The sequence below is a fragment of the Ixodes scapularis genome, unplaced genomic scaffold, assembly GCF_016920785.2.
Source record: "Ixodes scapularis isolate PalLabHiFi unplaced genomic scaffold, ASM1692078v2 PGA_scaffold3__209_contigs__length_174095766, whole genome shotgun sequence".
Classification (NCBI taxonomy): Eukaryota; Metazoa; Arthropoda; class Arachnida; order Ixodida; family Ixodidae; genus Ixodes; species Ixodes scapularis.
This window is the reverse complement of record NW_024609868.1, coordinates 15,075,373-15,103,086: the sequence shown is the minus strand read 5'-3', so window position 1 is coordinate 15,103,086 and position 27,714 is coordinate 15,075,373. Positions and strand designations below refer to the sequence as shown.

At 50.7% G+C, this 27,714-nt stretch overlaps 1 protein-coding gene across 1 annotated transcript; it reads right to left on the bottom strand.

The window, feature by feature from the left end:
• Positions 1 to 18,829: 18,829 nt before the first annotated feature.
• On the bottom strand, positions 18,830 to 25,217 carry LOC8038879. The gene is made up of 3 exons (XM_042292576.1): positions 24,837 to 25,217; positions 23,471 to 23,847; positions 18,830 to 19,180 (listed from the first exon to the last, which is right to left on the bottom strand). Exons 1-3 carry the CDS (start codon positions 24,925 to 24,927, stop codon positions 18,830 to 18,832), a joined length of 819 nt encoding a protein of 272 aa, XP_042148510.1. The 5' UTR covers positions 24,928 to 25,217.
• Between the last annotated feature and the right edge of the window lie 2,497 nt (positions 25,218 to 27,714).

Here is a 27,714-nt window from a genome sequence, read left to right as displayed (position 1 = left end):
ATAGGGGCGAAGGGAAAATACAGTAATACACCCTGAGCGTCAAGTAAAGCTTTTAGTAGAAAAGTACTGACACAAAATGCACTAACAAATACTGTGTTATGTTCTCAAGGGGAGCATGGGGAGAATGACACTTTTCATGGTCATCCGTGAATCGGCAGGATGCAGGAAATCAGGTTCCTTCTTTCTGTAGCGGAATCGTCTGAGTGTTCACGCACTTGTTTGTCACTGCCACGCTCTTTCCTTTTTTTTCTTCTTTCTTCCTTGTTTGTTTATGTAACGTGCAAGCGAAGACATAGACTTACTCCCACAGATATATCACTCTCCCTGTTGACCAGTAGCCATGAGGTCTGCGTCCTGCTAGCCTTGTCTTCAATCTTTTTTTTTTTTTTTTTTTTTTTTTTAATTCAGCCGAAGGAATATGTAGTTGTATTTGAGCAAGCTTATGCTTTAATCGTAAGAAAACAATACGCCTCGTTCTGGGTGGGAAGGACAGGTTAAATTGCGCTAAATGATTTCGAGATGCTAGCAAGAGCTTACAAAATCTAAATGAGTAGCCTTTACATTACGTTGACTTTTATTATCTCAATATTATGCGTTGCACTATTTTGTTATGAGCAATGCTGCAGCCTCGCAAAACAGTCACTCCACGCCATTCTGATTTAGTTACTTTTGTAACTTAAGCGTAAAAGAACCTAGAACCAAGAACAACAATAAAAAACCCAAAAGAAAAGACAGTGAAAGAAAGATTGTGTGGGAAAAGTTACGGTGTGGGTCAGACGTTAAGCATGCACTGATTTTAAGAGAAGTGCATCGATTGAACTGTTTACATCACCGCATTCTCCCGATGACCGTTGACCGAACATCATTGGTCTCATTGTCCGTGAAACAACAACCGACGGTCAGCCACCGACAGGGCAGCGGGGACGCGCTTCACGCCGAAAAGTAAACAAACGATTGCTCACCGCGCGTCCTTCAGAGGCAGAGTGGTACTTGTAACGGTTCCTCGGGTGCTCAGACGGGACCGGCTCTTTATAGGAGACCCACCCCCTCTCCCCTCGCGGAAGAGCAGAGCCCCGGTGACCGAGCAGCCGTGGAGGGGGACGGGAGGGGGGAGCCGTGATCCTCGGCCCGCAGGAAAACCGGCTGACCCCCCCGAACAACTGGTCCTGCCGAATCTCTCCTCCGCCCAACACAGGGAGAGCCCCGACCGATTCTATCGAGCGGCCATGTTTTCTCTCTCGGCTGCGAGGTCGATGCACCGCGGCGAGCCACAGGACGGAGGCACTGGAGCAGTCCTGACCTTGAACTTGGTCAAAGAAGAGGCTTGCGGTGCGAAAAGGGTTTTGTTGCGGAGGTCGGAGGAGTTCCAGGAGACGCCACGCCATGAGTGACGTCATCGCGGACGCCGTGAAGTTAACTGAGGGTTCCTCGCGATGGGTTCGAGAGTCTGCGGGACCTTGTATGGTCGGCGCCGGAAGAAGTGATTTTGGTGTAGGACCGTGGTCAAACACCGCACAAAAGACAGTGTGCAGACGCTGTCTGAGGTGTGCTGCTTTCTTGTATGACGGTGCTGTCAAATTAGTCGCACCAAAACTGTCTGCAGATATGTTTAAAGCGTACACATCTATGAAGCAAACATGCTTCGAAGATGCTTCAGGCGTGTGCGCAGATAATTTTGTCTTCGTGTCTGCGGAGAGACTCCGCGTCATTTGTACGATGCATGAGCAGTCTAATTTGCGGCCTTATGCGATACAAGGCTCCAAAGTAGGGGAGGAAGCACAATTTGCCGCAAGGGCATATACCCAAAATGAAAATAAATAAAGTGCCTTAACAAAAAAAAAAGCTGAAAAAAATTGCTAGATTTAATTTTGAAGACTATGGAGTTGGGTATATCCTTCTGCCACCTTCAGCGCTTTTGCGACCTTCCGCGCACTACAATTACAGATGTTACCTCATTTAAAATTGTCAAAATTTGCCTCTCTGCCATACGCGCAGTCAAAACTATTGGGGGGGCGTACGTGCACTTGAGCGGCCACCAACGCTGCGCACGCTCACTTTTCACTTCGGAAATGCCACAGAAAATTACATTAGGAAAAACAGTAAAACTTACGAAGAAAGTTCCAGGAACTGGATTCACTATTTAAAGACACTGAAGGTATTAGATTTGAAAGCGGCTCTCGTGTCCGTGGTCGACACGTTCATGCTGGAGTCATTCAGTGACTTCAGTCTCTTATTTATTTTCCGTGAAAGTGTTATTGTATATATATACATATGCTCTCTCTTCTCCCTTTCCGACTGAGAATCTCGGTCATGCTGTAACCCTATTCACCTTGAAGTCACGCTTGAACAAGTATCCCCCTCCGAAACGTCCGATTAGACTGTCCAAGTTTGTTTGAACCTCAGTGGCTTTTTTACATATATGCTAGGTGTTATAGTTTAGTTCGAACCGATTTATTAGAAACAAAAAACATAGAAGATGCACTAATACAGTCTGGGCAGGTGAGTTATACGGCCAAGGGGACATTATGTGGGTGGCTAATCTTTGCGATCAGTCAGATAATTAACTAAGCGTCTTTAATTACCTTTTATTTAGGAAATTAATTTAATAGTCCTAATTAGAAATATGATGATCATAATCTAAAACTACTATATCACTACATTTTAGAACGACTTGAAGCTCGTGGGAAACTCGGAGGCGCACCAAATGTTCTACTAGTGCGGCAGGCGCAAAGCAAGCAGTGGGAAAACGCGGATGTGTGTGTGTTTGTGCGTATGCGTCTGCGTGTGCTTGTGTTCTCATGTCAGCTCATTTCTGCCTTTTTATCGCCTTTAGTTATTTAGGTTCTCCGGTATTTTAAATACCCGAAGGGACCATAGAGACAAAGTCGTATAGAGATAAGTGGAAGGGAGCACCTGCATAACGAACTTGACGTTTCCCCTATCCTTCCTGGGTATTTAATATGCGCGAAAGCTCGCGCGGCAGATACCGGAACTCTAGAGCCACTAAATAAGCTGCGCTTAGAGTATCGGCACTCCGTTGCCCGACATTGTTGTGGGCGCCGCCATTTTGGCTCGTATGCAGAGCAGACGCAACGGCCGATCGTCATGATTCAAAAGTGCGACTTCCTCAGCATTAGATTCGGTGTTAAGAAGGTAATGTAATATTGCTTTGCTCTGTCGCGAAAGGTTTAAACATTTGTGGAGGGCGGAAAAGCATTTCCTGTGATTTCAGATAAAGCTTCAGATAACTGGCAACCATGATTTTAAGCCACAATATGGCCAAGTGTCGTTACTCTGAAGCGTAGCTTATTTAGTGGCACTACGGAACTCCTTAGACCGTTAAGCGAAAGCTCACGCGCGCTGCTGAGCAGATCCTTCGTCCGATCCCCATCCTAGTGGCTCTACCCATAGCCTCCTCTGTACTCACAAAGCCTGGCAGTTCGACGACGGAGCCATAGAGTGCCCGGTCGCAGATTTGGAGCGCGAGGATCTGGTAGCACAGAGCATTTATGGTATTCAGCGGAGCGCACAGCTTTTGCAGCGGCGTGTACCCGAAACATAGTTTTCAACCCCGACGAAAAAAGAAGCGGTAGCGCGAGGAACGCGAAGAGGACGAGCGGACATTCCATCGCTCGGAAGAAGCGTGTTTCGGCGTCTCGCCGCAGCGGGGCGCCCGTCACGTGGCTCTCTTCTCATCCGTTGTCTGCCGCTTTACCTTTTCAATTTCGGCGGCCGTGTCTCGTGGCGATCTGCCAGGCTTTGTCAGTATAGAGGAGGTGATGCTCTACCCCATCCCAGCCAGTTTCGACCAGGGGCCCTAAGCTTGGCACTCGGCGACAAAGTTGGCAAGATTTCTGACTCCCGGGATTGACCAGCCCCAAGGCCAAGCGCGACGCTGGTCAATCGCGGCGGTCACAAAATCTCGTCAACATTCGCGCCAAGTGTCCCCCTTAGGGCCTCAGGATGAGAATCGCACCGTCGTCTGGTTGTGCATTACCACTGTGTGATGCAAGTTAAATGCCCCAGAATAGAAGTCATACTGCACTGGCTAAAGTTTTTTATCTACAATGTGTAACGGTGTAGATTAACGGCTCACGCTCTCTAATACCTAACGTATAATTAGGAAGTTTTATAATAAAGGTCCCCCACGCTTTGAGTCCCCCAAAGCGCTTGCGGCGTCTCACTGCGTACGCTTATAGTGTTTGAGGAACCCAAGGCCCTAGGGCCCCCTATTCTTAAACGCTCTATTTAAGGGACGTGCAACGTTATTAGGTTGGCGTTTTTCATTTTACACAAGTTTACTGGTATTAGTGTAACACAAACATACTTGCGCACAACGCCACTAACCAAGAAGCGTCTCAAGGTTACAAGGATAGAAGCATCTTTTAAAGCGGTACCTTTAGGGGGCCAACCAACATCATATAGCCGCGTAAGCACGAAATGTGTAGGTTGGTCATTCCGTAACCGCTAAACGATCTTGAAAAGAAAACCAGCAACCGTTGCCAGTAATAGAACACTGGTTACCAGGGGCGTGGAAGCCAAGTGCGCTTCTGACTGGGCCATGTGCTTTTTTGTCCGTGGCCCAGTCAGGATGTCTTCGTTAGCCCACCCGCATCTGGGTCTTGAACTTGAGGGACACGGTTTATCACCGTGTTATCGATTGGAGCGCGTGGTACTTTGGCCGGGGGCTCCTCCGTCGTGTTGCTGGAGTCACCCTCATCCGGTGCCTCGCTTGCAGCTGCCTTCTTGGACGGCGTTGCAGCGACGGGGCCGGGTGCCTCAGGCGTGGCGCTCGTTGCGGCTGCCTCAGCCTTTTCCTCAACCATGGCGTGTTTATCAACACCCCAACTCCCCTAGTGGAAACTTCCGTCACCGCTGCATAAGTGCGGACGCAGTCGTCTTCCTTGTGCCCGACGCGGTTGCACTTTTCGCACCGAGGCACACAACAGTCTCTTCGTGTGCGGCCCGTCCTCTTGCACCAACGGGAAACCAGCACTATCACGTTCCCTTCCTGCACTCGCAGACGGTGTGGAAGATTATATTTGGTGACGCCGTTCTTGAGGGTCATCTTCACGAACCGCGTGGTGGACTGGACGCCCGCAGAGCCGTCAGCCCTCCACGTTTCCCGGGTGACCTCGCTTACCTTTCTGTACGGCTAGAGCGCTTGCCGAACCAAGTCGTCGCTACTTTGGAATGGGAGCCGATGAAGCTTGAGGCGCACCGCTGTCGTTAGGATCCACGACGAGACACTTCTTGCCTTTAACTTCCAGCTCCCGGGTGTCTAGCAGCTTTCGTGGGGTTCCCGGTGACTGGAATGTGAAGAGCCAGACGTGATTCATCTGGTACGTCCCTCCCGCTTTTAGGGCGAGAAGGACGCCCAAGTGGGCCCGTAACGTCTGCGTGAAGAAACACCTAGTTCAAGAACATATCTCCCGATGCCAGGGGAGGCAGTGCTATGGATAAGATTCCGGGATGAATAAGTCGAGATACCGGCAACGGCAGCTATCATCGCTCCTTCGGACCTAATGATCCTGCGTCCGCCCGAGACGAGTGCCGGAAACAGATACTGAGCCACGGACCCAGCACGCAGAAACAGGAGGAGCAGAAGCAGCTGGTGTGAGAAAGAGCACGAAGTGGAGAGGGCGGAAAAGGGCAAGAAAGAGAAGAGCAGAAACAGGTGGTGTAGAAAGAGCGCGCGGAACGAGGAGGGGTAGAGAGGGCAGGAAAGCGCGCTTCCCCTCTCTTGGTAACCCAGAAAATTCAGCAAAACGTCTTTGTATCCGGGTGGTGCTGAAGGGAAGCGCGCGCACCGTCACAAAGAGACAATGGTGCGACGTTATTTGTTACAAACCCCTGCCAAAGGTACCACTTGAAACACGCATTATTCACCGCAGGCACTGAAGGACTAAGGGTAACCCTGCCCTAGGCACCACCCCAACCAAGAGCACCACCCATCTTATAAAAATACCGCATTTATTTATTTTCTCTTTTTCGCAAACCTTGTTTACGTAGAACGGGAATCGCATTGTTGTCGTAGTCACATGGATTACCCTATGATAAAGATATTCACTTACAGCTCATAGATTTGATGCGAGCACTGCGTAAATACTCGGGCGAGAATTGTGACAATTGACAGTTTTAGTGGATCGTACGCTAAAGCCTTACGTACGCAATAAAATTGCGGGTCGGGAATGCGCGTGCGCAGAACGCAATAGAAGAGCTAGCGTATTGCGTACGCACGCAACGCTGGGGATTTTGCGTGGCGGGCTAGCGGGCTCTGCGGGACGTTCTCGAGGGATCTCGGACCCAACGAGAGCGCCAGTTTCAAGATGGCGGTTACCTCGGCTGGCGCAGCAAAGGCGACGTGGTGTTTTCGAAGTTCTGTGTTACGTGAAATTGCGTGGTGTTCAGCTCGGCAATTCTTTCCGGGAACTACGGCGGTCGAATCAGATCGCCGTGCAGCTGAAGGAGTGCACGGTGAAATGTTCGCCGCTTGGAATGTGCGTCAACGCTGCGATCTGCTCAACGCTAAGCCTATTCGCACAGTTCATCGCCGACGGACGAGCGACTCCAAAAGAAATCGCCGAAGTTCTTGCTATGTACTGGACATCAGTAGGTCATGAATTTCATTCCGCGATAGCACTGATAAAAGGTGCCGTTTCAAAAGGAAGATTAACGGAGGCTCCGTGATCGTCGCAGCGTTGACGCACATGCAGCCGTCTTTGGTTTTTTTTTATTTGGACAGGACTGGGCCTTGGACTTTGTTTCGCGAGGCCGCGGTGCGGTTCCCCGCCGTGCTCTTTCGATCCGTCCGTTCGCTCGCTACGTTCACTTCCCCTACTACGCAAGACGGGAAGTCTACTCGCACGCTTCCAATGTCACCCCGCTGTTTGGACGCGTACTCTAATAATATCTGTGGTTTCCACATCCGAAATCGCCGACGCCCGGGAGAACAGACTGGCTCACCGAAGACAACAAACTCCTGCGCTAAATACTAGCGCATTTCATCGAGAATCAGCGTATCGACAGCAGCGATTTCAATATTCTTTTTTCTCAAATATTCGAAATATTTACAATACGGAGCCTCAGCAGGTCGTGCAGAGCCTGCGCAGAAGTTCTGCGCATGCGCAGTGCGACGTCCCAAGCTGCTCAGTGGACCTAAAGTGTTGGAGCCACTGCCATTGCGTGGAGGAAAAAAAATAAAAATCGAACTCCGTGGTTTGTAAGTTATAAACGTAATTTTACGCAGTATTTAATGAGTAAAAGGATTGCAACGACGCTTTAACTAACATTACAAATGTTTCCCCCCTTTTTTTTCTTTTTTTTTTTTACAAGCGTGCGAAAAATCGCTTTGCGTCATGCTTGCTCTGCGTGACCATTTTTAGAGTGTATGTTGAATCTCACCGTTTGGGAGTACGGATGCATCTCAATATTGCAAGTTCCCCGTCAGGTTTCCGCGGCAGCGCCCTCCTTGCCCGGTGCGGGGATTAAATGGATACCAGACGTGTTCCGACAACACGTAAAGACACGTCATGCTATGCACTTCTCGCGTTTAGCGGTTGCTTTGCTTGCTTCGGCCAGTCGTCTCTTCACCAACATCTTTAGCGAAAGAAAAACAAAATTCGTTTTTTCGATTGCTCCGAGAAGTCCCCGAGAGGGAGCCTCCGGAATGGCTTCTCGGAGCTTCTTTCAAAACTGGTTGTGTTTGCGAAGCAGTAGTTATCTAATAACTGATCTGGTTCTTTTATGCTCCGTACTGCGCATTTTTCTGTCTGTTTACTTGTGAGCTGTAGGTTTTTTTTTTTTTTTTTCTGTGTGTGTAGTTGAGTCTGGCTTATATAACAACCCCAGAGCTGTAGTTTGGCTTCAGATATATATATATATATTGTAGCGAAGAAGACGACAAGCCTGGAGACCAGAAAGAAGAACGACGATCGCGCGCGTCTTTTATAAAATCTGACCCGTATCAGTGCCAGCCGTATCAGCGTACATGATACTTCGCGGGTATACGTGAGCATGAAAGGTGAGAAGCCTGTCGTAGCTTGAGTAGCGGTGTTATAAGCGAAAGTAATGTATGGGAGAATTCGATCCCAGTTATCTTGATCCTGAGAGACATACATCGAAAGCATGTCAGAAAGGGTACGATTAAGACGCTCCGTAAGTCCATATGTTTGGGGATGATATGAAGACGTGCGAAGATGAATAACATTGCATTCTCTCAAAATGTCTTCGATGAGTTGTGATAAAAAAACTGTTCCTCGATCACTCAGTAGTTCTTGAGGCGAGCCGTGACGCAGTATAATATTGTTTAAGAGAAAGCGTGCAACTTCATGAGAACCTGCGGTGGGCAGGGCGGCAGTCTCGGCGTATCGCGTCAGATGGTCAATTGCGACGACCACCCAACGGTTTCCCTCAGATAATTTTGGTAGAGGGCCATACAGATCGATTCCGACTCGTTCGAATGGCTTGTCGGGACAAGGTATGGGTTGGAGCAAACCCGGCGGACTCTGAGGTGGTTTTTTTTCGTTGTTGGCACAATAAGCAGGAGCTGACATATTTTTGCACAAAGCGACACATGCCGGGCAAGTAATATCGGCCACGTAAACGATTATATGTCTTCAAGACCCCGAAATGTCCCGACGTTGGGTCGTTATGGAGGCACTGTAGCAGCTCGGAGCGAAGCTGTCGTGGCACTACTAACAACCATCGCTGACCGTCTGCTGAATAGTTACGACGAAACAAGAGACCATCTCGGACAGAAAAATGCCGTGCTCGTTTGCAGAACTTGCGGTTGTTGGAGATAGCAAGGCCTGTAATATGTTGCACCAGGGTCTGGGTGTAGGGGTCTTGGAGCTGGTTTTGTGCCACAGCATCCAGAGAGAGAGCAGCGAGTGTAATCGGATCTTCGTCCCCGTCAGGAGCAATCGTTGGCAAAGGGTTTGTGAGAGGCCGTCAGCATCTTGATGCTTGCGTCCGGACCTATAAGTGACGGAGAAGTTGTACTCCTGGAGGCGAAGAGCCCAACGTCCCAAACGCCCCGAGACGTCTTTCAACGACGTTAACCAACAGAGAGCGTGGTGACCTGTGATGACACTAAAATGGCGTCCGTAAAGGTATGGTCAAAACTTAGAAATAGCCCAGATAATAGCTAAGCATTCTTTTTCGGTTGTAGAGTAATTACGTTCACACTTTGACAGGGTGCGACTGGCGTATGCCACAACTCTCTCGGGTAGGGGTGGTTCGCGTTGTATTAGGACTGCGCCGAGTCCATACCCGCTGGCGTCTATATGGATCTCTGTAGGAAGTGAGGGGTCAAAGTGGCATAAAATCGGATCGCCCGTCAGGAGAGCAGTTAGCTGATTGAAGGCAGACTGGCATTCTGGAGACCAATGAAAAGGCTTGGTTGTATCATGTAAGGCGTGTAAGGGGGCGGCGATCGTTGCGAATCCTTGGACAAATCGGCGAAAATAGGAGCAAAGACCCAAAAAGCTGCGAAGTTGTTTAGCTGTAGTTGGGATGGGAAATTCTGCGACTGCTCTAATTTTGTCAGGATCAAGTCGGACACCTTCCTGCGATACTACATGTCCGAGAACTCCAATTTCTTTTGTCGCAAAATGGCACTTCTTGGTGTTCAGTTTCAAATTTGCGTTTGCAATACACGATAGAACAGTGGCCACACGTTCGAGATGTTTTTCAAACGTCGGTGCAAAAATGACAATGTCGTCTAGATAGCAAAGGCAGATTTGCCACTTCAGACCTCTGAGAACAGTGTCCATCAGCCTTTCAAACGTGGCCGGAGCATTACAAAGTCCAAATGGCACCACGTTAAATTCATAGAGGCCGTCTGGTGTGATAAAGGCCGTTTTAGGTTTATCGGTTTCTTTCATTGGGACTTGCCAATATCCGGATTGTAAATCCAGGGAGGTAAAAAATTCAGCGCCCTGAAGGCAGTCGAGGGCATTGTCAATGCGTGGCAATGGATATACATCTTTGGTGGTTATCCTGTTGAGTCGTCGGTGATCTACACAAAAGCGAATGCCGCCGTTTTTTTTTTTTCTTTACTAGGACAACAGGAGAGGATCAAGGACTTGAAAACTCTGATTACTCCTCGTTGTAGCATCTCTGCGACTTGTTGTTCTATGAGTTGCCTTTCTTTCATTGAAACCCTGTAGGGTCGTTGACGAATAGGAGCTTGGCCTTGCGTGTCGATGGAATGTTGACCGGTTGAAGCGGCGCCCAAAGGTGTTTCATGTAAGTCAAAAAATGAAAGCCGTTTACAATTCCCTGTAACGCCGGTTAGAGCGCAGCTCTTGAGGAGGAAGATGGAAGCGTACTGAGGGATAGGTGACTCCTTGAGGTCACGTGACCTCAGGGGGTCACGTGACCTCCGGGGGTCACGTGACCCCCTTAAGCCACGTGACCCGCAGAAGTCACGTGACCCCCTTGAGGTCACGTGACCCCCTTGAGGTCACGTGACCCCCTGAGGTCACGTGACCCCCTGAGATCACCTGACCCCTTGAGGTCACGTGACCCCCTGAAGTCACGTGACTTCTGGGGATCACGTGACCCCCTAAGGTCATGTGACCCTTCAGGTCACGTGACCCCCTGAGGTCACGTGACCTCATGGGGTCACGTGACCTCAGGGGCTCACGTGACCTTTGGGGGTCACGTGGCCTCGGGGGTCACGTGACCTGAAGGGTCACGTGATCCCATAAGTCACGTGACTTCAGGGGGTCACGTGACCTCAAGGCGGTCACGTGACTTCTGGGGGTCACGTGACCTCAAGGGGTCAGGTGACCTCAGGGGGTCACGTGACCTAAGGAGATCACGTGACCTAAGGGGGTCACGTGACTTCAGGGGGTCACGTGACTTCTGGGGGTCACGTGACTTCTGGGGGTCGCGTAACTTCTGGGGGTCACGTGACCTAAGGGGGTCACGTGACCTCGGGGGTCACGTGACCTAGGGGGTCACGTGACCTCGGGGGGTCACGTGACCTGGGTGGGTCACGTGACCTCGGGGGGTCACGTGACCTCGCAGTTACGCCGACGGCGACGGCGACGCCGACGGCGACGCCGACGCCGACGCCGCTCAAGCCGAAAACGGGCCCCTAAGAGCTGCGCTCTAAAACGTCTTTGTACAAGTCTAGGAGAGTTCTCATTTTTTGCCTTTGAATATCGGTACGATTCCTATCGATGGTAGAGGAAAGCCGCCCGGATTCATCATTTTCTTCGGTGTAGTCTGTTGAGAGTGCGTTGGTCTGAATATTGAACGGGTCGTCGAGGGAAACTGTATTAATGTCAGTCGCTAATGTGACAGTGGCCAGAACGGTCTGCTCCGAGATCAGTACAGCCTCTGACGTAACGTTAATTACGATGATGAACGTTGGCAAGAGACCAATATTGGCGAGGTCATGGGGAACCAGCAAACCTTTTTAGAGCGCAGCTCTTAGGGGCCCGTTCCCGGCTTGAGCGGCGTCGCCGTCGGCGTCGGCGTCGCCGTCGCCGTCGGCGTCGGCGTAACCGCAACCCTCGTAACCCTCGTGAGGGTTACGAGGGTTACGAGGGTTAATCTCATGAGGGTTACCCTCACGAGGATCACGAGGGCCACGAGGGTTACTTACCCTCGTAACCCTCACGAGGGTTACGAGGGTTAGTTACCCTCAAAAGGGTTACCTTCACGAGGGTTACCCTCACGAGGGTTACTTACCCTTGTAACCCTCACGAGGGTTACGAGGGTTAGTAACCCTCGTGAGGGTAACCCTCGTGAAGGTAACCCTTTTGAGGGTTACGAGGGTTAGTAACCCTCGTGAGGGTAACCTTCACGAGGGTTACCCTCACGAGGGTCACGAGGGTTATGAGAGTTACCCTCACGAGGGTTACTCACCCTCGTAACCCTCACGAGGGTTACGAGGGTTAGTTACCCTCACGAGGGTCACGAGGGTTATGAGAGTTACCCTTACGAGGGTCACGAGAGTTACCCTCACGAGGGTCACGAGGGTTATGAGAGTTACCCTCACGAGGGTTACTCACCCTCGTGAGGTAACCTTCACGAGGGTTACCCTCACGAGGGTCACGAGGGTTATGAGAGTTACCCTCACGAGGGTTACTCACCCTCGTAACCCTCACGAGGGTTACGAGGGTTAGTTACCCTCACGAGGGTCACGAGGGTTATGAGAGTTACCCTTACGAGGGTCACGAGAGTTACCCTCACGAGGGTCACGAGAGTTGCCCTCACAAGGGTTACTAGGGTTACCCTCACGAGGGTCACGATGGTTACCCAGGTCGTGACCCCCCCTGGGGTCACGTGACCTGGGGATACCCCCCGAGGTCACGTGACCCCCCGTTGACGTCATAGGCACTGATGACGTCGTCAGTGACGTCACTGATGACGTCACCGGCATCCGCATCGTCATCGTCACTGATGACGTCATTAGTGACGTCACTGATGACGTCACCGGCATCCGCATCGTCATCATCATCACTGATGGCGTCATCAGTGACGCTAGTGATGACGTCATCGGTATCGTCACGTGGCCCATGGTCACGTGACCCCCCGACGTCACGTGACGCCCCAAGGTCACGTGACTCCCACAAGGTCACGTGACCCACAAGGTCACGTGACCCCCGAGGTCACTTGACCCACCCCCCAGTACCCTTCCCTCCTCCTCCTCAAGAGCTGCGCTCTAATTCGGCGTTACAGGGAGTTGTAAACGGCTTTCATTTTTTTGTCAATAAGTTAACTGTGGGCGCGATGGAATAGTTTCCTGGTGGCAGTGAAGAGCACGTAGTGGGAACTAACGATGAACTTTGAGGCGTAATTATAATTTCTTGTAATGAGCGGAGTTTGTTGTCTTGTAGAGTGGCATCTTCCACGGGTCCAGGCAGTTCGTGAAGAGAAAGCTGTGCGCTCCCGCAAAAAAATAATTGCATCAGTAGTAGAAAGAAAATCCCAGCCGAGAATTATGTCATGCGTGCATGATGAGAGTACGGCAAACTGAACTAAGTGCAACGCACCTTGTAAAAAAATACGAGCGGTGCAAACCCCAAACGGGTTTGAGTAGGTGGGATCCTGCAGTTCTGAGGTTACCTTGATACGGTGTGACGACTTTCTTGAGACGACGACAAATATCCAAATGCATGACTGAAATCGCAGCACCCGCATCAACTAAAGCTTAAACATTCTGACCTTGAATTTGAACTAGGACGATATTTGAAGGGGATGTATGAGGACTTGAGTGGTGTGATGAAGTCGCAGCTGGTGCCTCAGAAGCTGCGGTTATAAGTTTTCCCCTTGTGCTCGAGGAGTGGGCTCTGCTCGTAGCATAGGCGAAGTCGATCGCGGGCGCTGTGGTGAAGGCGACTGTCGACGTGGTAGGCTTGCCGAACTTCCAGTGAACCTTGACGCTGGGGATGACGATCGGCCGTACTGAGAAGCCTGGTAGTGAAGGGCAGAGTTCCCAGCAGCAGTTTGTCTGAAGCTTGCAGACGACTCGTCAGCTTGGCGACGACGGCACACGCAGAAAACATGACCCGGTATTCCACAATAATAGCATACAGGGCGGCTATTGATCAGTTGTTGAGCAGGCTGCATGCGTGGCTGGGAGTAGCCAAACGGTTGAACAAATGGCATGCCGCCCGCAGGGTAGTGGGGGGTAAATGTTGGTGCAGCTATTTCTGCATAGGTCGGCCGCATGGTTTGCAGCGGCAATGGAACCTGCGACGGAATAGAAGAAGCCAGCTCGGTTTGGACGAGTGACCGCAGTGCAGACTCTGTTGATGTAGGTGATGTTAGTGTCGGGTGGAGAGCTCGAGACATCTCCTCTCGAACAATTTGCTAAATCAATTCGCGCAAACTGGCGCTATTGACGTCTGGGCATACTGGTGGGGCGGATATGCTGCTCAACTCAGGGAGACGTTGGACTGCGGCGGCAACAGACAAGCGCTGGGTTTTGAGTTCGTGGAACTGCTGGCATATTTCTACAATCTTCTTCACGGTTGTCGGATTATGCACGAGTATGACTTGAAAAACGTCCTCGGCGACTCCTTTCAAGAGATGACGCACCTTTTCGTGTTCCGGCATGTTTATGTCTACTCGACGGCAAAGATCCAGCACGTCCTGAATATAGGATGTAAAAGATTCAGTTGGCTGTTGAGCGCGCGAAGCAAGCTTTCGGTCTGCTGTAATCTGTCGCATCGCAGGTCTTCCAAACACTTCCCTAAGGCGGTTGGCCAACATTTTCCAGCTTTGAAAGTCTTGTTCATGGTTATGGAACCAGAGTTTTGCGACGTCGAACAGGTAGAAAATGGCAGTAGTCAATTTAGTGGCATCGTTCCAGTGACTGTAACGACTGGCGCGATCGTAGGCGTCAATCCAGTCGTCGACGTCAGCGTCACCAATACCGGAGAAAATATGAGGCTCACGTTGGCGAGTGGTGAGTGCCGACTGGGATCGGATGTCTGCTTGGATTGCCGTTGAGGTCATTGCGGAACTCGTACTGGAGTAGGGGGTGTCATCGCTGCTTTCAATGTGAGAATACGGCTTCTCAGCTCCAGACTTGATGCCGCGGTGATGGAGAAAGGCCCGCACCTCCACCAAGTGAAGCGAAGAAGAATAGCGAGACAAGTGGTGTAACTGAAGGCACTGATACGGGTCAGATTTTATAAAAGACGCGCGCGATCGTCGTTCTTCTTTCTGGTCTCCAGGCTTGTCGTCTTCTTCGCTACAATATATATATATATATATATATATATATATATATATATACATACATTCCTGATGAAGGCAAGACTCTTGCCGAAACGTTGAAATAAACCTTCCGTGTTTTTGTTTCTCTGACTTGGGATTTTCAACTTTGTGTACTCCACGCCTTCGGCCAACCCTTATATATATATATATATATATATATATATATATATATATATATATATATATATATATATATATATATATATATATATATATATATATATATATATGCATTCTTTTTTTTTTTGACGTCAACGACGTTTGTTAGTAAAACAGCCTGGAGATGTGCGCTTCCGTACACTGTTGCAAAGTGACGTGCAGCGTTCGCAAGCGTGGTGCTGCAGTGCTGGTTCGCTAACTGTAACTTTCATCGATTAAATGGCACGAGTGCGTAGTTTAATTCCGTAGTAAGGTGCCTGGAACGCGTCGTCGACTGGCGGGTTTCCCCTCCTATCCCGCCGATGCATCGAGGGTGCTCCCGAATGTACCTTTCCGGAAACGCCAGCGCCACGACTGAGCTCTCCTGGGCATTATGGAAGCGTGAAGGTGTGGCGCCCTTTAGCCAAGCCAAGTCTAGCCTAGTCGAGCTTTTGCGCACGCCACCGCCCGGGCTGCAGCACCATTCTTCATCCATTTATGCATCCAGGCGAGCTAACGTTCTTTTAAAACGTAGCTAAAACAAGCTGCGTTTTTTTTTTTTTTTTTACAGCGGAGCTGTTAAGGGTTAGGTTCCCCAGGATCGTGTCCGGTACCAAAGAAATATCGACACAAACTTACACGAACCTCTGGACAGCTACCAATATCTATAAGCGACGGCGGCAACCAGGCAACCAGCCTGGTTACCGCCGTTGCTCATAGATGGCGGCAACCTTTCTAGCTATCATAGAGCAATGGATGGTTGGGCGAGTTGGTGTGAATTTATCGTAGGACACAGCGCAAAAAACACTCTTCGTCCTCGTCTGTTTTGCGCGCTGTTTCTTCTTCGTCCTCGTGTGTTTCGCGCGCTGTTTGCTACGCTCTTATCAGTTTCGGTTTGGAGTCACGATGCGTCGGCCGCGTGCCCTTTCTTCGGGGAAAGGGGACTGGTTTAGAAAGGAGCGGCGAAGTAAACAGCAGCGCGTATGGGTCCGCAACCGCCGCGTGCGTCGAACGCTTCAGGTTCCCTTGCGAAAGAAGTGCAGATCGCTTACCTGGAAAGCCACCGCCGAGAACAAAAGCTACAGCTCCGTTGCTCTTCCTTCTTCACCAGAGTGGAAAGGCTGAAAGTTTCTTTAATATTATTATTATTGGCGACAGAAAATGAAATGCACCAACTAGCTCAACTAATTCCCGTAGCAAAAAAAAAAAAAAAAAACATTGGATGCGTGAGTGATACTTCGCGTTTCTAGCGCATGGCCCACGCGCCACGACCCATTAAAAAAACAACGGTGGCCCATCAAGAACGATGACCCATTCAAACAAAGGTCAGTGGACAGACGAGCTGTGATTGAGAGTTTTTCACCTCACGTGGACAACGCAGCGCAGCACGGTGCGCTGCAACGATTGCCGTCTGCTGTACACGATTGCCGTCTGCTGTACACAGGAACGCAACGCGAACGTAGGCAACGTGGTTCTCGCAGGCGGTATCGGCGGTAGCAGCAGACGACGGAGCAGCGATCCTCACTGCTCCCAGAATGCTTCACACGCGCCGCTTGAGAGCGCGCGCCACTTTCCAGAAAGGTCCATTGGCAACAAACTGCGTCACAGTAGCTGACGTGCCGCGCTGTCGGACGTCGCGATCCTCGCGGACGGTCGTAGAAGCGCTGGCGAAAAAGGCGAGCGGAAGCAAGCGTCGCTGTCTTCACAGCGTCCCATTCCGTGCGAACTTTGGTTTCCGGCGACTAACAGGCGTCTGCCGCACCCACCTCCGCCTCTGAGGATCGAGGCAGACAACTGCAGCATGCCACTTCTTTGACGTCATCGAGCGGAAATCGAGCAACCGCTTTAGACGACGCGGAAAACGCACCGTTATGGACACGCGTTCCAGGCATCATATACGGGGAAAAACTGCAAAAGAGGAGGAGTTGAGAGCATGCGGTGTCGTCGGAGCGCAGAGCTCTGATTGGAAGGACAATGGGCAGACCAGACGCAAAGGACAACTACGTCATCTCTACCCACTATCCTTCAGCTCACAGCTCGACGCTCTGACGGCAGCGCGCGCCCTCGTCTCCTCCTCTCCCTCAGTTTCTCTCCGTATAGTTTTAGTTGAGTTGCTTGCTTATTGGGGCCATTATAATTACTGATTTCATGACGAAAAGAAGTGACGACAAAACGACGAGGCTTCTTATTGAGGGGAGCTTGGAGTATGGCGTGCGACAGGAGATTACTAGCGATGCTCGCGGCATGGAAAGGTATGCATTTTCCTGTTTGTTTTTTGTATTGTTTTGTTTTTCTTCGGGCATTTGTTGGGCGTACACTGCACTCCGTTTTATTCTAAGTGTAAGCGTAGCAGAAGCTACAAGAGCGAGCTCCGGGTTTTTACCGTCCCTGCCAAGCACGCCCGAAGCCCTGTTCAAAACCACATACTCGCGCATGTAGCATCGGCTGCGTCTGGACTTAAGCGTCTGGACTTAGGCAGCTCTGCATGGGCGCCGCCATAACCGACCTTCAATTTTTGTTTCCTCGTATTTCGTACACTTCACTTTATCTTTACCGTAGCAGGCCAGATTATTGCGATTTTAGATTTCATTGTTTTACTTTTCCCCAGCAATGGCCTTTGTGGAGGTTAGGCAATGCCCATTTCAGTGGCTCGGCATCTTTGTAAGATAACAGGAGGTCAGCGATGGTGGCTGTAATCTGGCGCGTGTGTAAAACGTCTATAGTATCTATATAGCTAAAGGCTTTTCCGAAGGTACAGTTCAGCGATTTCATTCCAGTGTTTAACTTTTGAATGGTTTCCATATCGATCTCTATTGACATTTCTCTTATGAACTACCCGTTCGCTCCAGAATTCCCATAGGAAAATGGTGTTATTAAAACTGCTCAGTACGAACGCACCATTTTTCTGACATCACAGAAAGGGAGGAGCGTCCATCAGCGCCTTTCTTGCTCTTCAGTATTTGCGCAAGAAAAAAAGGAGGCTTTATAATGCCCAAAATGCTCCTCGGCGCAGAAAACGCTAATGACCAACCACACGGGGCGTTTTTTTTTTTGTTTTTTTTTTAGAGAGCAACTCTTAGGCGCCCGTTCCCGCGTTGAGGGGCGTCGGCATCGGCGTCGGCATAGCCGTAACCGCGCACTTTGCCTTGTGGGGCGTTTCCCCGCTATAGTTAGCGGAGAAATTTTCGTCACGTGACCTCAACACCAATTCAGTTTCCCCGCTAAATTTAGCGGGGAAAATGACGTTACGGCTTCGTGTCACGGGCACGAGGAGGAGGGAAGGAGGAGGAGGAGGGAAAAAAAGGGAAATTGAGAAGGAGAAGAGGAGGAGGGGAGAATATGGACCGTCCCCTTCTCCTCCTCAAGAGCTGCGCACTAGTTTCACTCGCATTACAGAAATTTGTAAACTTATTTCAATTTTTTTTTTCCACGCGCTTCGCCCGCGTCGACGTCGGCGCGCGTCGCTCGAGGTCACGGAGATTTCGGCGCGCGGGTCGAAGCCAAGATCTGGTCGGGACGCTGGGACAGATCAGGCACGAACCGACGCGCGCCGACGTGAGGTCATGTTGACGCAGGCCATGCGCGTCCATGTGGTTAGGCCTTCAGACGGAGCGTTTGTGTGCGTCAGTGCGTGCTTGTGCGTGCGTGCGTGAATGCGGATGTTCGCGCACGCGTGTGCATGCGCGTGCCTATGAAGGTGTGGTGGAAAAGGGTGGTTGCTCTCTTCTAGTTCTTCTGTTGCATAATATAGTAAGAAAACACAAATTTATGGGCAATATGGTTGCTTTCGCATTCATTAGCTGGGCCCCGCGTTGGTCGCTGTGATTGACCATCCGCGTGGGTCTCTATAGAAGGGCGCGTGAGCATTTTCCGGGAACAAACGACAACCAGGAAACAGGTGCATCCAGAGTGACCAAAAACGTAGCCCGAGCGCTTTATCGACTCATCACTTCTTTTTATAAGCGAGTTCGTTGTCTCCCGCCTGCTCGACGCCGCCGTCCTGACCGGCCACGTCGTTGGCGTAGTTGGGCTGCTGGGCGGCAACCGTGGCCTCTTCCCGCTGGCCCCTGTCGTCGCCGTACTCGTACTGCGGGTAGCGGCCGTTCCAGGGCTGCTGCTGGACCTCCTGGGGCTCCTGGGGTTCCCCGTAGTCGGACGGCCAGGCGGCCCAGTTGGAGCGCCTCTTCTGCGAGGGCACGGCCGCCGGCTCCGGAACCGCTGCTCTTCGCTGCTTCTGGTACCTCTTGTACGCGGAACGGTCGTCGTAGCCTCCTTGAGCAGCGTACGCCTGCTCCGCCTGGGCACATTTCGTCGTTCGGTGAGGTCGCACCCTGAGAAACCTGGAGCGACTACTTTACCGCAAAGCTTTTAGGAGAGTCAATCGCTGTTATATGCGTAGGGAGCTCGACGAATGACAAAACAAATAACATGTTTAATTGTTTACCTAAAAAAAACGTTTGCGTTGTGGCATGAAGCATGACGTTTCACAGACTCGTCATTCGCTCAACTTGCTCCGTAGATTGCAACGATTGGTTCCCGATCCAAGCGCTTTACGGGAGAGTATTTGCTGCCGATGTCTTAGAGTGCGGACATAGTACACTCTAAGAAAAAGGGGGTGTACACGGGTACTCCCGTTTGTCCCATATGTAACTCCCCAAAACTACATTTCGTCGTTTTGTCCACTGATGTCGAGCTGGCGATACCAACTTATACGAGCTGCTTGATAGTCGACGATACAACTTACTAAAATAGCTAATGTACTCATGAAAGAATACATTAAGACAATCAAGGTCTTTTCGGCCCGGCTGCAAAACCTCAGTAATTTTGTTTTAGTCTTTGATACGCATTTTAGCTACTTAGTACGTTATATCCAACAGCTATCATGGATGGATGATGGATAGATGAATACGGCTGAGCCCTTTGGATCGGGCGGTAGCTTACGCCACCCAGCCATTTTGTTTTACCATTTAAGCTCAACCATCAAGCCGCCAAACGAGACGCCACCAAGCGGGAAAACCGGGAACCAGCCGGACCAGGTCGCTCCGCGCCCCTCCACGTCTCTGGTGGCTTTCGCGGGCATGTGTTGTCGGCGCGGTGGCTAACAATGTAATTGGACGAATGTCTGAATATTCCTCAAGTTTGCCTGAGTGTTCTTTAGTGTGGTGAAGCCTCCGTAGATTGTTACTTTCCATCACGTGTTTGAAAGCCCGTTTACTCCACAACACACGGTCGCCTGCTTTCGATTTCTTGGATGGGGAGGAATCACGGAAAAACGTTTGATTTCTTTTCTGTCTCTAATCACATTCAAAGTGACGACTGCTTGGTAACTGATGAGTGGTTTCTTTATAAGGATGTAGAACAGTGGACTGAGGACGACAGACGAGGTGTTTTACTGAAAGGAACACCAATGTTGCAGTCAAGTGAATGAGAAGGTTCGATAGCTGCTTTTCCTGAGTTTGGTTGTGTTCGGTTAGCTTCAAGTTTGAGCCACCCACGCCGGTCGGTGCGTTGGCTATTCATCTTGGCTGCTTTTCGCCGAAAAAACCTCTGGACCACACTGAAGGAGTTGGGCTTGGTTCGCAATTATTTGATTCAGGAAAACCTGCTCGCTGCAAATGATGAATGAAGAAAATTATCTGTTTTCAAAAGGTGGGGGACGAGTTTCGCAACGTTAGAAGCTGTCACGACATTTTGACCTATCGCGCCTCCAATATTTATAGTACATACCCCCGTCAAAGCCAGCAGCAATATGCGTCTACATTGCTCAGGTTGACCAGCCACAAAAAATACTCATTTTCTCTGTTCAAGATGCGAAGCAAAGTTCAATGCAGAGAGGTTTTGCGTGAATCTCCAATGAAGACTCTCTTCAGTTTGTCTCCGTGCTGCCGGCTAGAACCATTTGGCTAAGTTTAAGTAGTATCTCTCTGTCTGTCAAATTATTCAAAAGTTCACCTAATAGCTAGTCAACTAAGCTCATATTTCAACCCGAAGAATATACTAAATCGCTTTAGTGGGACAGAGTACGTAATATAATACATAACCCGCTCGTCAAAATGACTTCTCGATTGCTACTAAAACCCGAAATGAAATACGACTATCAGCTGGTTAGTGGGGCGCCGGCGGGTTAACATGGTCCTTTGCTCAAGAAGCGCTTGCTTAATTTTCGTAATTTTTCTGCAGCCTGTGTTGTTGACCGAGCAGACGACTGGAGCTGTTTCGTAAACGCAGATACGCAAAAAAGCTCGATTTTGCGGACAGAAAAGTCGCATGGTCGAGGCATGCGAGTTAGCTGGACATTACTCTCGGTGGCAAAATTCTGTAGTCATCGCCGCTTTTCTTAGACGATCAAAACTGATTAATATATTACCGTCCCCCTGGAGCCCATAGTTTCGGTTTTGAACGAAATCTCCGAAGCGAAAGTTTAACATGAAAAGAACCAAAACACCGGGAAAACAAAACCATGCTTTGCAAGTTTACGTGCACCGGCTACACTTAACCGTCTCAGTTCAAATACCTATAAAATTGGGTATTAAACAAAAGAAAATTGTTAAATTGAACGCGCCACGTGTTCAGGCGGCCCGGCCGAGCCGACGCGACCTGGACTCAGCCGCCATGTTTGTTTGGTGGTGGCGCCCCCTATAGGTCGCTGGAGTCGCGAATAGGCTTAGGGTGTCTTGGTAGGCCGTGCCTTAGCGTCCCCCTTTGGGTTACGCTAACGTTGACCCCTTCACTTCTTTGTTTTGGCTTTCTCTTTTGCTTTCTATGCTTTTTGCTGTATATTTTTTACTTCGTTATGGGGTCAGTGTTAGCGTTTCCCAAAGGGCGTTTCCCAAGGGTCATGCTAACGGATTCCCTAAAGATCCACCAAAAATTTTCCTTTAATTTTTTCCGGCCTTATGGGTTCTCGTTCGCCCGCCTTGCACCCTTAACAGCGGCATCCGCTGCCTGACGCGCTTTCGCTGTTCACCGGTTTCGGCAGCCCGTCTCCTTCGCTCACAATCCGTCTTTTTTTGTCGCCTATTCGGACCAACGCTAGCACTTCGTTCACACTTCATTTTGCAGTGCAAACCAAGGCATACGCGCTCGGCACACCTGCTTGTTCAGACTCGCCCTAGCATCCGCGCGCGCTCCATTGGCTTCCACCCCGTGACGCCACTTCCCACTCGCCTCGCCGCGCCGCTCGCTTATTGACTTCCGCCTAGTGACGTCATCTCCCACGCGCCGCGCGTGCATTGGCTTCCGCCCCGTGACGTCGACTCCCTCGCGCCCTTGTCATTCACTGCTCTCCTACTCTCTGGGTGGCGCGCTTCCCTTTCCACTGGTTTGTCCACAGACGGACGCCATCAGCATTTCCCTGTCAAGCGGGTACTAATGCTAACGCATTGAAGAGACTAGGGCAAGAGGAGGACACACACAGAAAGATGCACAAAGTGTACGCAACATTGGGGGTCCCTGTTGTCCCAGTCTTTTGTGTGTTGTGGTCACTCGTTGCAGTCCATCGGTCTGCTACCGCCGATAAAAGGCAACGACGTTACTCGTTCACACGACCCGACTGCGCGAGATTAAACAGAACGTTTTTTTTTTTTACCCAAGCTCGGAGTCGCTCGCACCATCTCCGACGTACGCGCTACCGCCCAAGCTTCCATTTTGACACGCTTAAATTGTCGTTTGGCCTTAAGCCGGGTTTACACTTCTTATACAACATACAAAAGATAGTCTCAATACAGATTCGAACCCAAGTCATGACGAGATTCGTGCTTCGAATGCCGCAAGGCAACGAGTTCAAGAAACTTAGCACATTCAAACCACGGATGTTGCGTTGATTCGTGTACGCAGACAGTTTTTTTGCATGATGTATGAGCAGTGTGACCCCGGGTTTAGACGTGTTAAAGACCCACTGACACGTCGAAATATTTTTATTTTAGGCGAGATGGTTGACTGGGATGTAAAACACTACCCCCATAAATTTTACTTCAAACCCAAGCAGTTCTTATTATTTCTTTAGGTTTGGTCCTAAATTACCAAACCTGAACTAAAGCGGTGACCGTATCAAAGACAATGCCTCCGGATGACGTCATTGTTAGTAGACCCCGGACCCACCCCAAGCGTCAAACACGTCGAAGTTCGACGAGAATCGCCGCAATGTGGCAGACGCGTCTGTCAGCGTCAGCGTGTGCTAGCGTCGCGCTCGCTGTGAGACGCTGTCAGACGCTGCAAGACGCTGTAGGCGGGGCTGCTTGGATTCAATGCGATGAGCAAGTCGTCAGCTTCTTTTGCGGGAGTTGCGGTGATGTCAGAAAGACGTCGAGCTCTGATTGGCTCTGATTGAAGGAGAGTGGATAGAGCTCAAAGCAAGCTGCCTTGAGGTCTATCAACTACGCTTTATTCAGAACCAATTGGAGCTCGACGTTCTGACGTCACCATAACCGCCGCAAAAGAAGCAGACGAACTTGCGCTCCGCATAGTGACAACGTTCGGGGGGAAAAGAGCATGGCCTTGTCTTCTAGGTGGTATTGCGCGGAACCGCACTGGGACGTAACTGTTCCGATTGGCCGTACTCCGACACAAACGACGAATTAGTGCCAACCTGCACGTCTCTCCGGTTGTCGTTGCTCTTGTACCTGGCCGCGCTCGAGTCGGCCTCCATTGAAGCCGCGTACCCCTGGTAGCCGTCGTGCCGCTGAATCTCGGCCGGCGAGTCCCTCTTCTCGTGGGCGCGTTGCCGGTAGTTCTCCCAGGCCACCTGGGCGTCCGAACCGTACTCCGCGTTGGGCTGGTAGTACCGAGGATTGTCCATGCGACGCCGACGGCTCCTCAGCGCGTTGCGCCGCTGACGGTGACGGTACTGTTCGGCCCAGCCGCTGTACGCCGCCTGGGACTGCTGGGCCTCGGGAGCCTCTGCTGCTGGGGCGTAGTTGTAGCTCGCCAGGGGAGCTGCCTCCAGCGCCGAGGCTTCGGCCACGACTGAGGTGGTCGAGGAACGCATGGTTACATATTTCTTAAAAAAAAGGCATGTTCATACGACCGATGCGACGCAACCGGCAGCAGGTCGTAGCTGTCAGAGGAGTCTTATAAACTGCTTTTTAGCCTCTCCGGTGCTAAGCAGTCGCAATAGTTTGAATCAGACTTAAGCACGCGACAGAGTGTCGTCTTGAGACACCCGCAGAGACGTTCCTCCGTGTTTTCTAACTTGTGCGGTTTTTCTTTTTTTAGGATGTGTTGTTTATGGCAGTTTTTGTATGCTTAAAGTAATTTTCTTAGCGTCTAAGTGCTTGGGGAGATTTGCGGATGCATAAACTATACTAACCGCAATTTCAAAATCCTATTAAACCTGGGTTTCCTTTGTTTTTCAGAGTGGAATACAACGTAAAAGTAGCGTTCTACCTTTGTTTTTTCTGGCTCTGCTTGGATAAACGGTGCTTAATATTTCGGGTCGAAAAAAGCTGATTTGATTCGTGCGTAGACGCTTCAACGATCCTTAGTTTTTTGTTTTTTTTTTCTTCGTCAGCTATACGTCTCGAACAACATCGCGGTGAGTTATAGCGAGGCTGGCCCTGCAGGCGCCGGCTGCGGCAACCACCACTACCCAGGATTACTCGAGGCCTGCGAACAACCTCGTCGTCCTCCGTGGAACCTCAGCAAGCAGAGTCGGCTGGGGCCAACTCAGCATAAAGTAATTCTGTTATACGTATGATTAGACTGTCGGAAGTTTCCTCTGCCTCAACGGGCGAATTGCCTCTCAGCTGTATAGATGTAGTCTAGATGCCGAGCGTCCTACGACCCGTTTACTGCACACGAGGCCCAGCCGAACGAATAAAGACTACTCGTGTCCAGTCTTTACCTCGCTCGATCTCGCTGAGGCGCCATCAAAATTATACTGCGCAGGCCTTGATTCTTTTGAGATGATGTTGGCTGCGGCCGAAGCCAGCAATGACGAATGCCCGCGAGCTTACCTGCGCTGTCCGGCTGCACATAGGCTGCTGCAATCAGCGCAGATATCGTCAAGAGCGAAAGGTGCAGCGGCCATGGAAGGAACGGCGCCATGATAGGATCCTTGGCACCTCGGCGCCGCCTCAAGACAACCCGCTGCTCATCTTCTTTCTCTCCTTCCCTCTGGAGGATTGCCGGTGCGTAGGTCGTACCACCTCGTGGACTTTATCACGCCACGAAGCGGGAACTGTCTGAAACGATGCTAAAATAAAGATAAGCAAATCATGCGTATAGGTAGAGCTACATACGATGCCACTAGAAAGCTCGATCGGAAAAGAATTTTTACGGTTATGTTAACTCCTGGGTGCGGCTCTTGTCTGATCTCGTGGTGGGAGAGCGGATTACACTTGAAGATTGCTTGTCCAAAATTTGGCGCCCAAGACAGACTTGAGGCCCCCCCCCCCTTTCCCCTACACACACACGCACACACACACACACACAAATGGTGTATGTATGTTTATACAGGGCGGAGGTTATTCTGCCTCAGTGGGTGTCTGAGCCGGCTTGCTACAAACAGCGTCTCAGATAAGACTATAGGGAGTATTCACTGGCGGCCATATCCGTGTGCGCTGCTGCTGAGCGCGTGCTGACGGCGAGCTTCCGCAGTCCTTTTGGAGCGTGCATTTAGCACCATCAAGATTGCCGGTCTTAGCAGGCTATTAATGGGAGCTCGTTCTGAGCATGCGCTCTAAACAGCACCCACAGATATGGCGTCCAGTGAATACCTCCTATACTCTGTTTCATACTTAGCGTGCAACGCTGTCAAAGCTACTGGCGCGAGTGCGTGGCTTCATCTACATCTACGGTTTTGCTTGCGCGAGAAGGCGTGCAAATGATCAACGAGATCAAACCCCACGCTCGCGCCAGTAGCTTTGACAGCGTTGCACCCTAAGTATGAAAGGGAGTATAGGCGGAAGAAAGCACTGCCAAAGCCAGTGCACGAGCTGAGCGGGACTCACGCCGAATCTCAAGATCCTCGCGAGTTCCAACCTTCGCATTGCTTTCTTTCACCCAGTCTCAGCTGAGACGCTGTTCTACCAAGCCGGCCCTGGTGCCTTATACTCCTGTTACACGGGCACACTTAACCGCGGTTAACTCAGCTTCAACTGCGGTTACGTGGCAGCACAGATGCCGCACTATACCCTCGAACAGCTATTTCAAAAGAGGTGAAGAGAGCGCGTGCACTGCTTTGATGGGTGTTCAAGATGCTCAAGCGCACGTTCGCCCATAGCTCTGACTGCATCGCCGCAGAATGTTGTCGGCAAGTATTGTGCGCTAATTGTGGTTTAGCGTAACTGCAGTTAAGTGTGCCCGTGTAACAAGGGTATTAGTTGTAGATGATAGACGAGCGCATGTCGGTACGATGCTCATCCAGTTCGAAACGTGTAGGGGTGGGGCTTACACCATGGGGTGGGGATTGAACCCTGGATACCTGGGTTCTGCAGGGCGAGCTTTCGCTCCACGTGCTTCGAGCTGGTGTGCGCTAGCCCACTCGGCCACCGATCCCCCTTGTGTATACACATTTTGTATATTCTAAATTTGTTTTATGTTTCGTTTAATTTGGATCGACGTTTATGCGCCTCCGTGTCGACGTTTATGCGCCTTCCGTGTCGACGTTTAGACGCCTTCCGCACGCACATTGCATTTTCAAACAACAAAGTTTTAAAATCTTTTTCCGACATTATACAAAGCCCAGCTTCTTTTGAAAGAACAATTGGCCACATTTTGATGTGTCATAGTACTCCATACCCAAATTAGTTAAGAAAGTAAAAGGGTTTTCACGGAGTTCGACGCGATACAAATATTGCGCTGTTCAAGTCCCCCACAGAATCGAGGACGTAGTTATACCGGAAAGTCTGTATTTGACAAGAACAGCGTCTCCTGAAGAATTTGTCGCGGGGGATACAGGCTCCGACGGCTCGGAAAGGATATTCGTTTTGGCCTTTAAGACTGACCTGCGCCGCTTAAACGCCTTAAATGTGCGACAGCACATTTAAAGTAGCAGCAGAGATGTTTTACCACCTCTGGGTTGTTCGGGGCCTCTACAAAGGCAGGTTGCTCCCCCTTGCTTACTGCCTTTTGGGAAACAAGCGCGAAACGACGTACAAAAAAAGTCAAAGCCGTTTACGTCAAATTAGATCGCTGCTCTTGAAGAGGAGTAGGGAAGGGTACTGAGAGGGGTAGGAGGAGGGAAGGGTATTGAGGGGAGGGTAGACCCCTCCTCCTTCTCCTCCTCCTCCCCTCATTCTTCAATATCCTTCGGGGAGGTCACCTGATCTCGGGGGGGGAGGAGGCCACGTGACCTCGGCGGGGGGGGGGGGGGGTCACGTGACCATGGGGTCACGTGACCCTGGGAGGGATGGGTCACGTGACCGTGGCCGAGTCACGTGACCCTGGGGAGAGGGGTCACATGAACCTGGGGGGTCGCGTGACCTGGAGGTCACGTGACCTTGGGGGTCACGTGACCTCGAGGGGTCACGTGACCTCGGGGGTTCACGTGGTCTGGGGGTCACGTGAATTCGGGGGGTCACGTGACCTCGAGGGTTCATGTGATCTGGGGGTCACGTGACCTTGGGGGTCACCGGGGACCCCCCGAGGGACCTCCCGGGGGACCCTCATGAGGTCCCCCGTGCTTTTTAGACCCCCCGGGTGACCTTGGGGGGTCTAAAGAGCAATGCGCATGCTACTTGTGGCTATTGACGATGCCACCTCAAGCCCACGACATGGACTTCGAAAAGGCGGAAGAAAATGCGTTTTGGGGATTGTCTGCCTGACGTCAAGGTGCAGGGATGCGTATTCCATTTCGAGCAGAGCTTCAGGCGCCGAATTCAAGAGCTCGGC

What these genes read in the sequence shown, in the direction of transcription:
- LOC8038879 (XM_042292576.1), bottom strand. Translation starts at nt 24,927, where the DNA reads ATGGCGCCGTTCCTTCCATGGCCGCTGCACCTTTCGCTCTTGACGATA. An exon ending in TGTGCAGCCGGACAGCGCAG is followed by an intron (nt 23,848 to 24,836) that starts GTAAGCTCGCGG and finishes CGACCACCTCAG; the next exon opens with TCGTGGCCGAAGCCTCGGCG. An exon ending in ACAACCGGAGAGACGTGCAG is followed by an intron (nt 19,181 to 23,470) that starts GTTGGCACTAAT and finishes AAATGTGCCCAG; the next exon opens with GCGGAGCAGGCGTACGCTGC.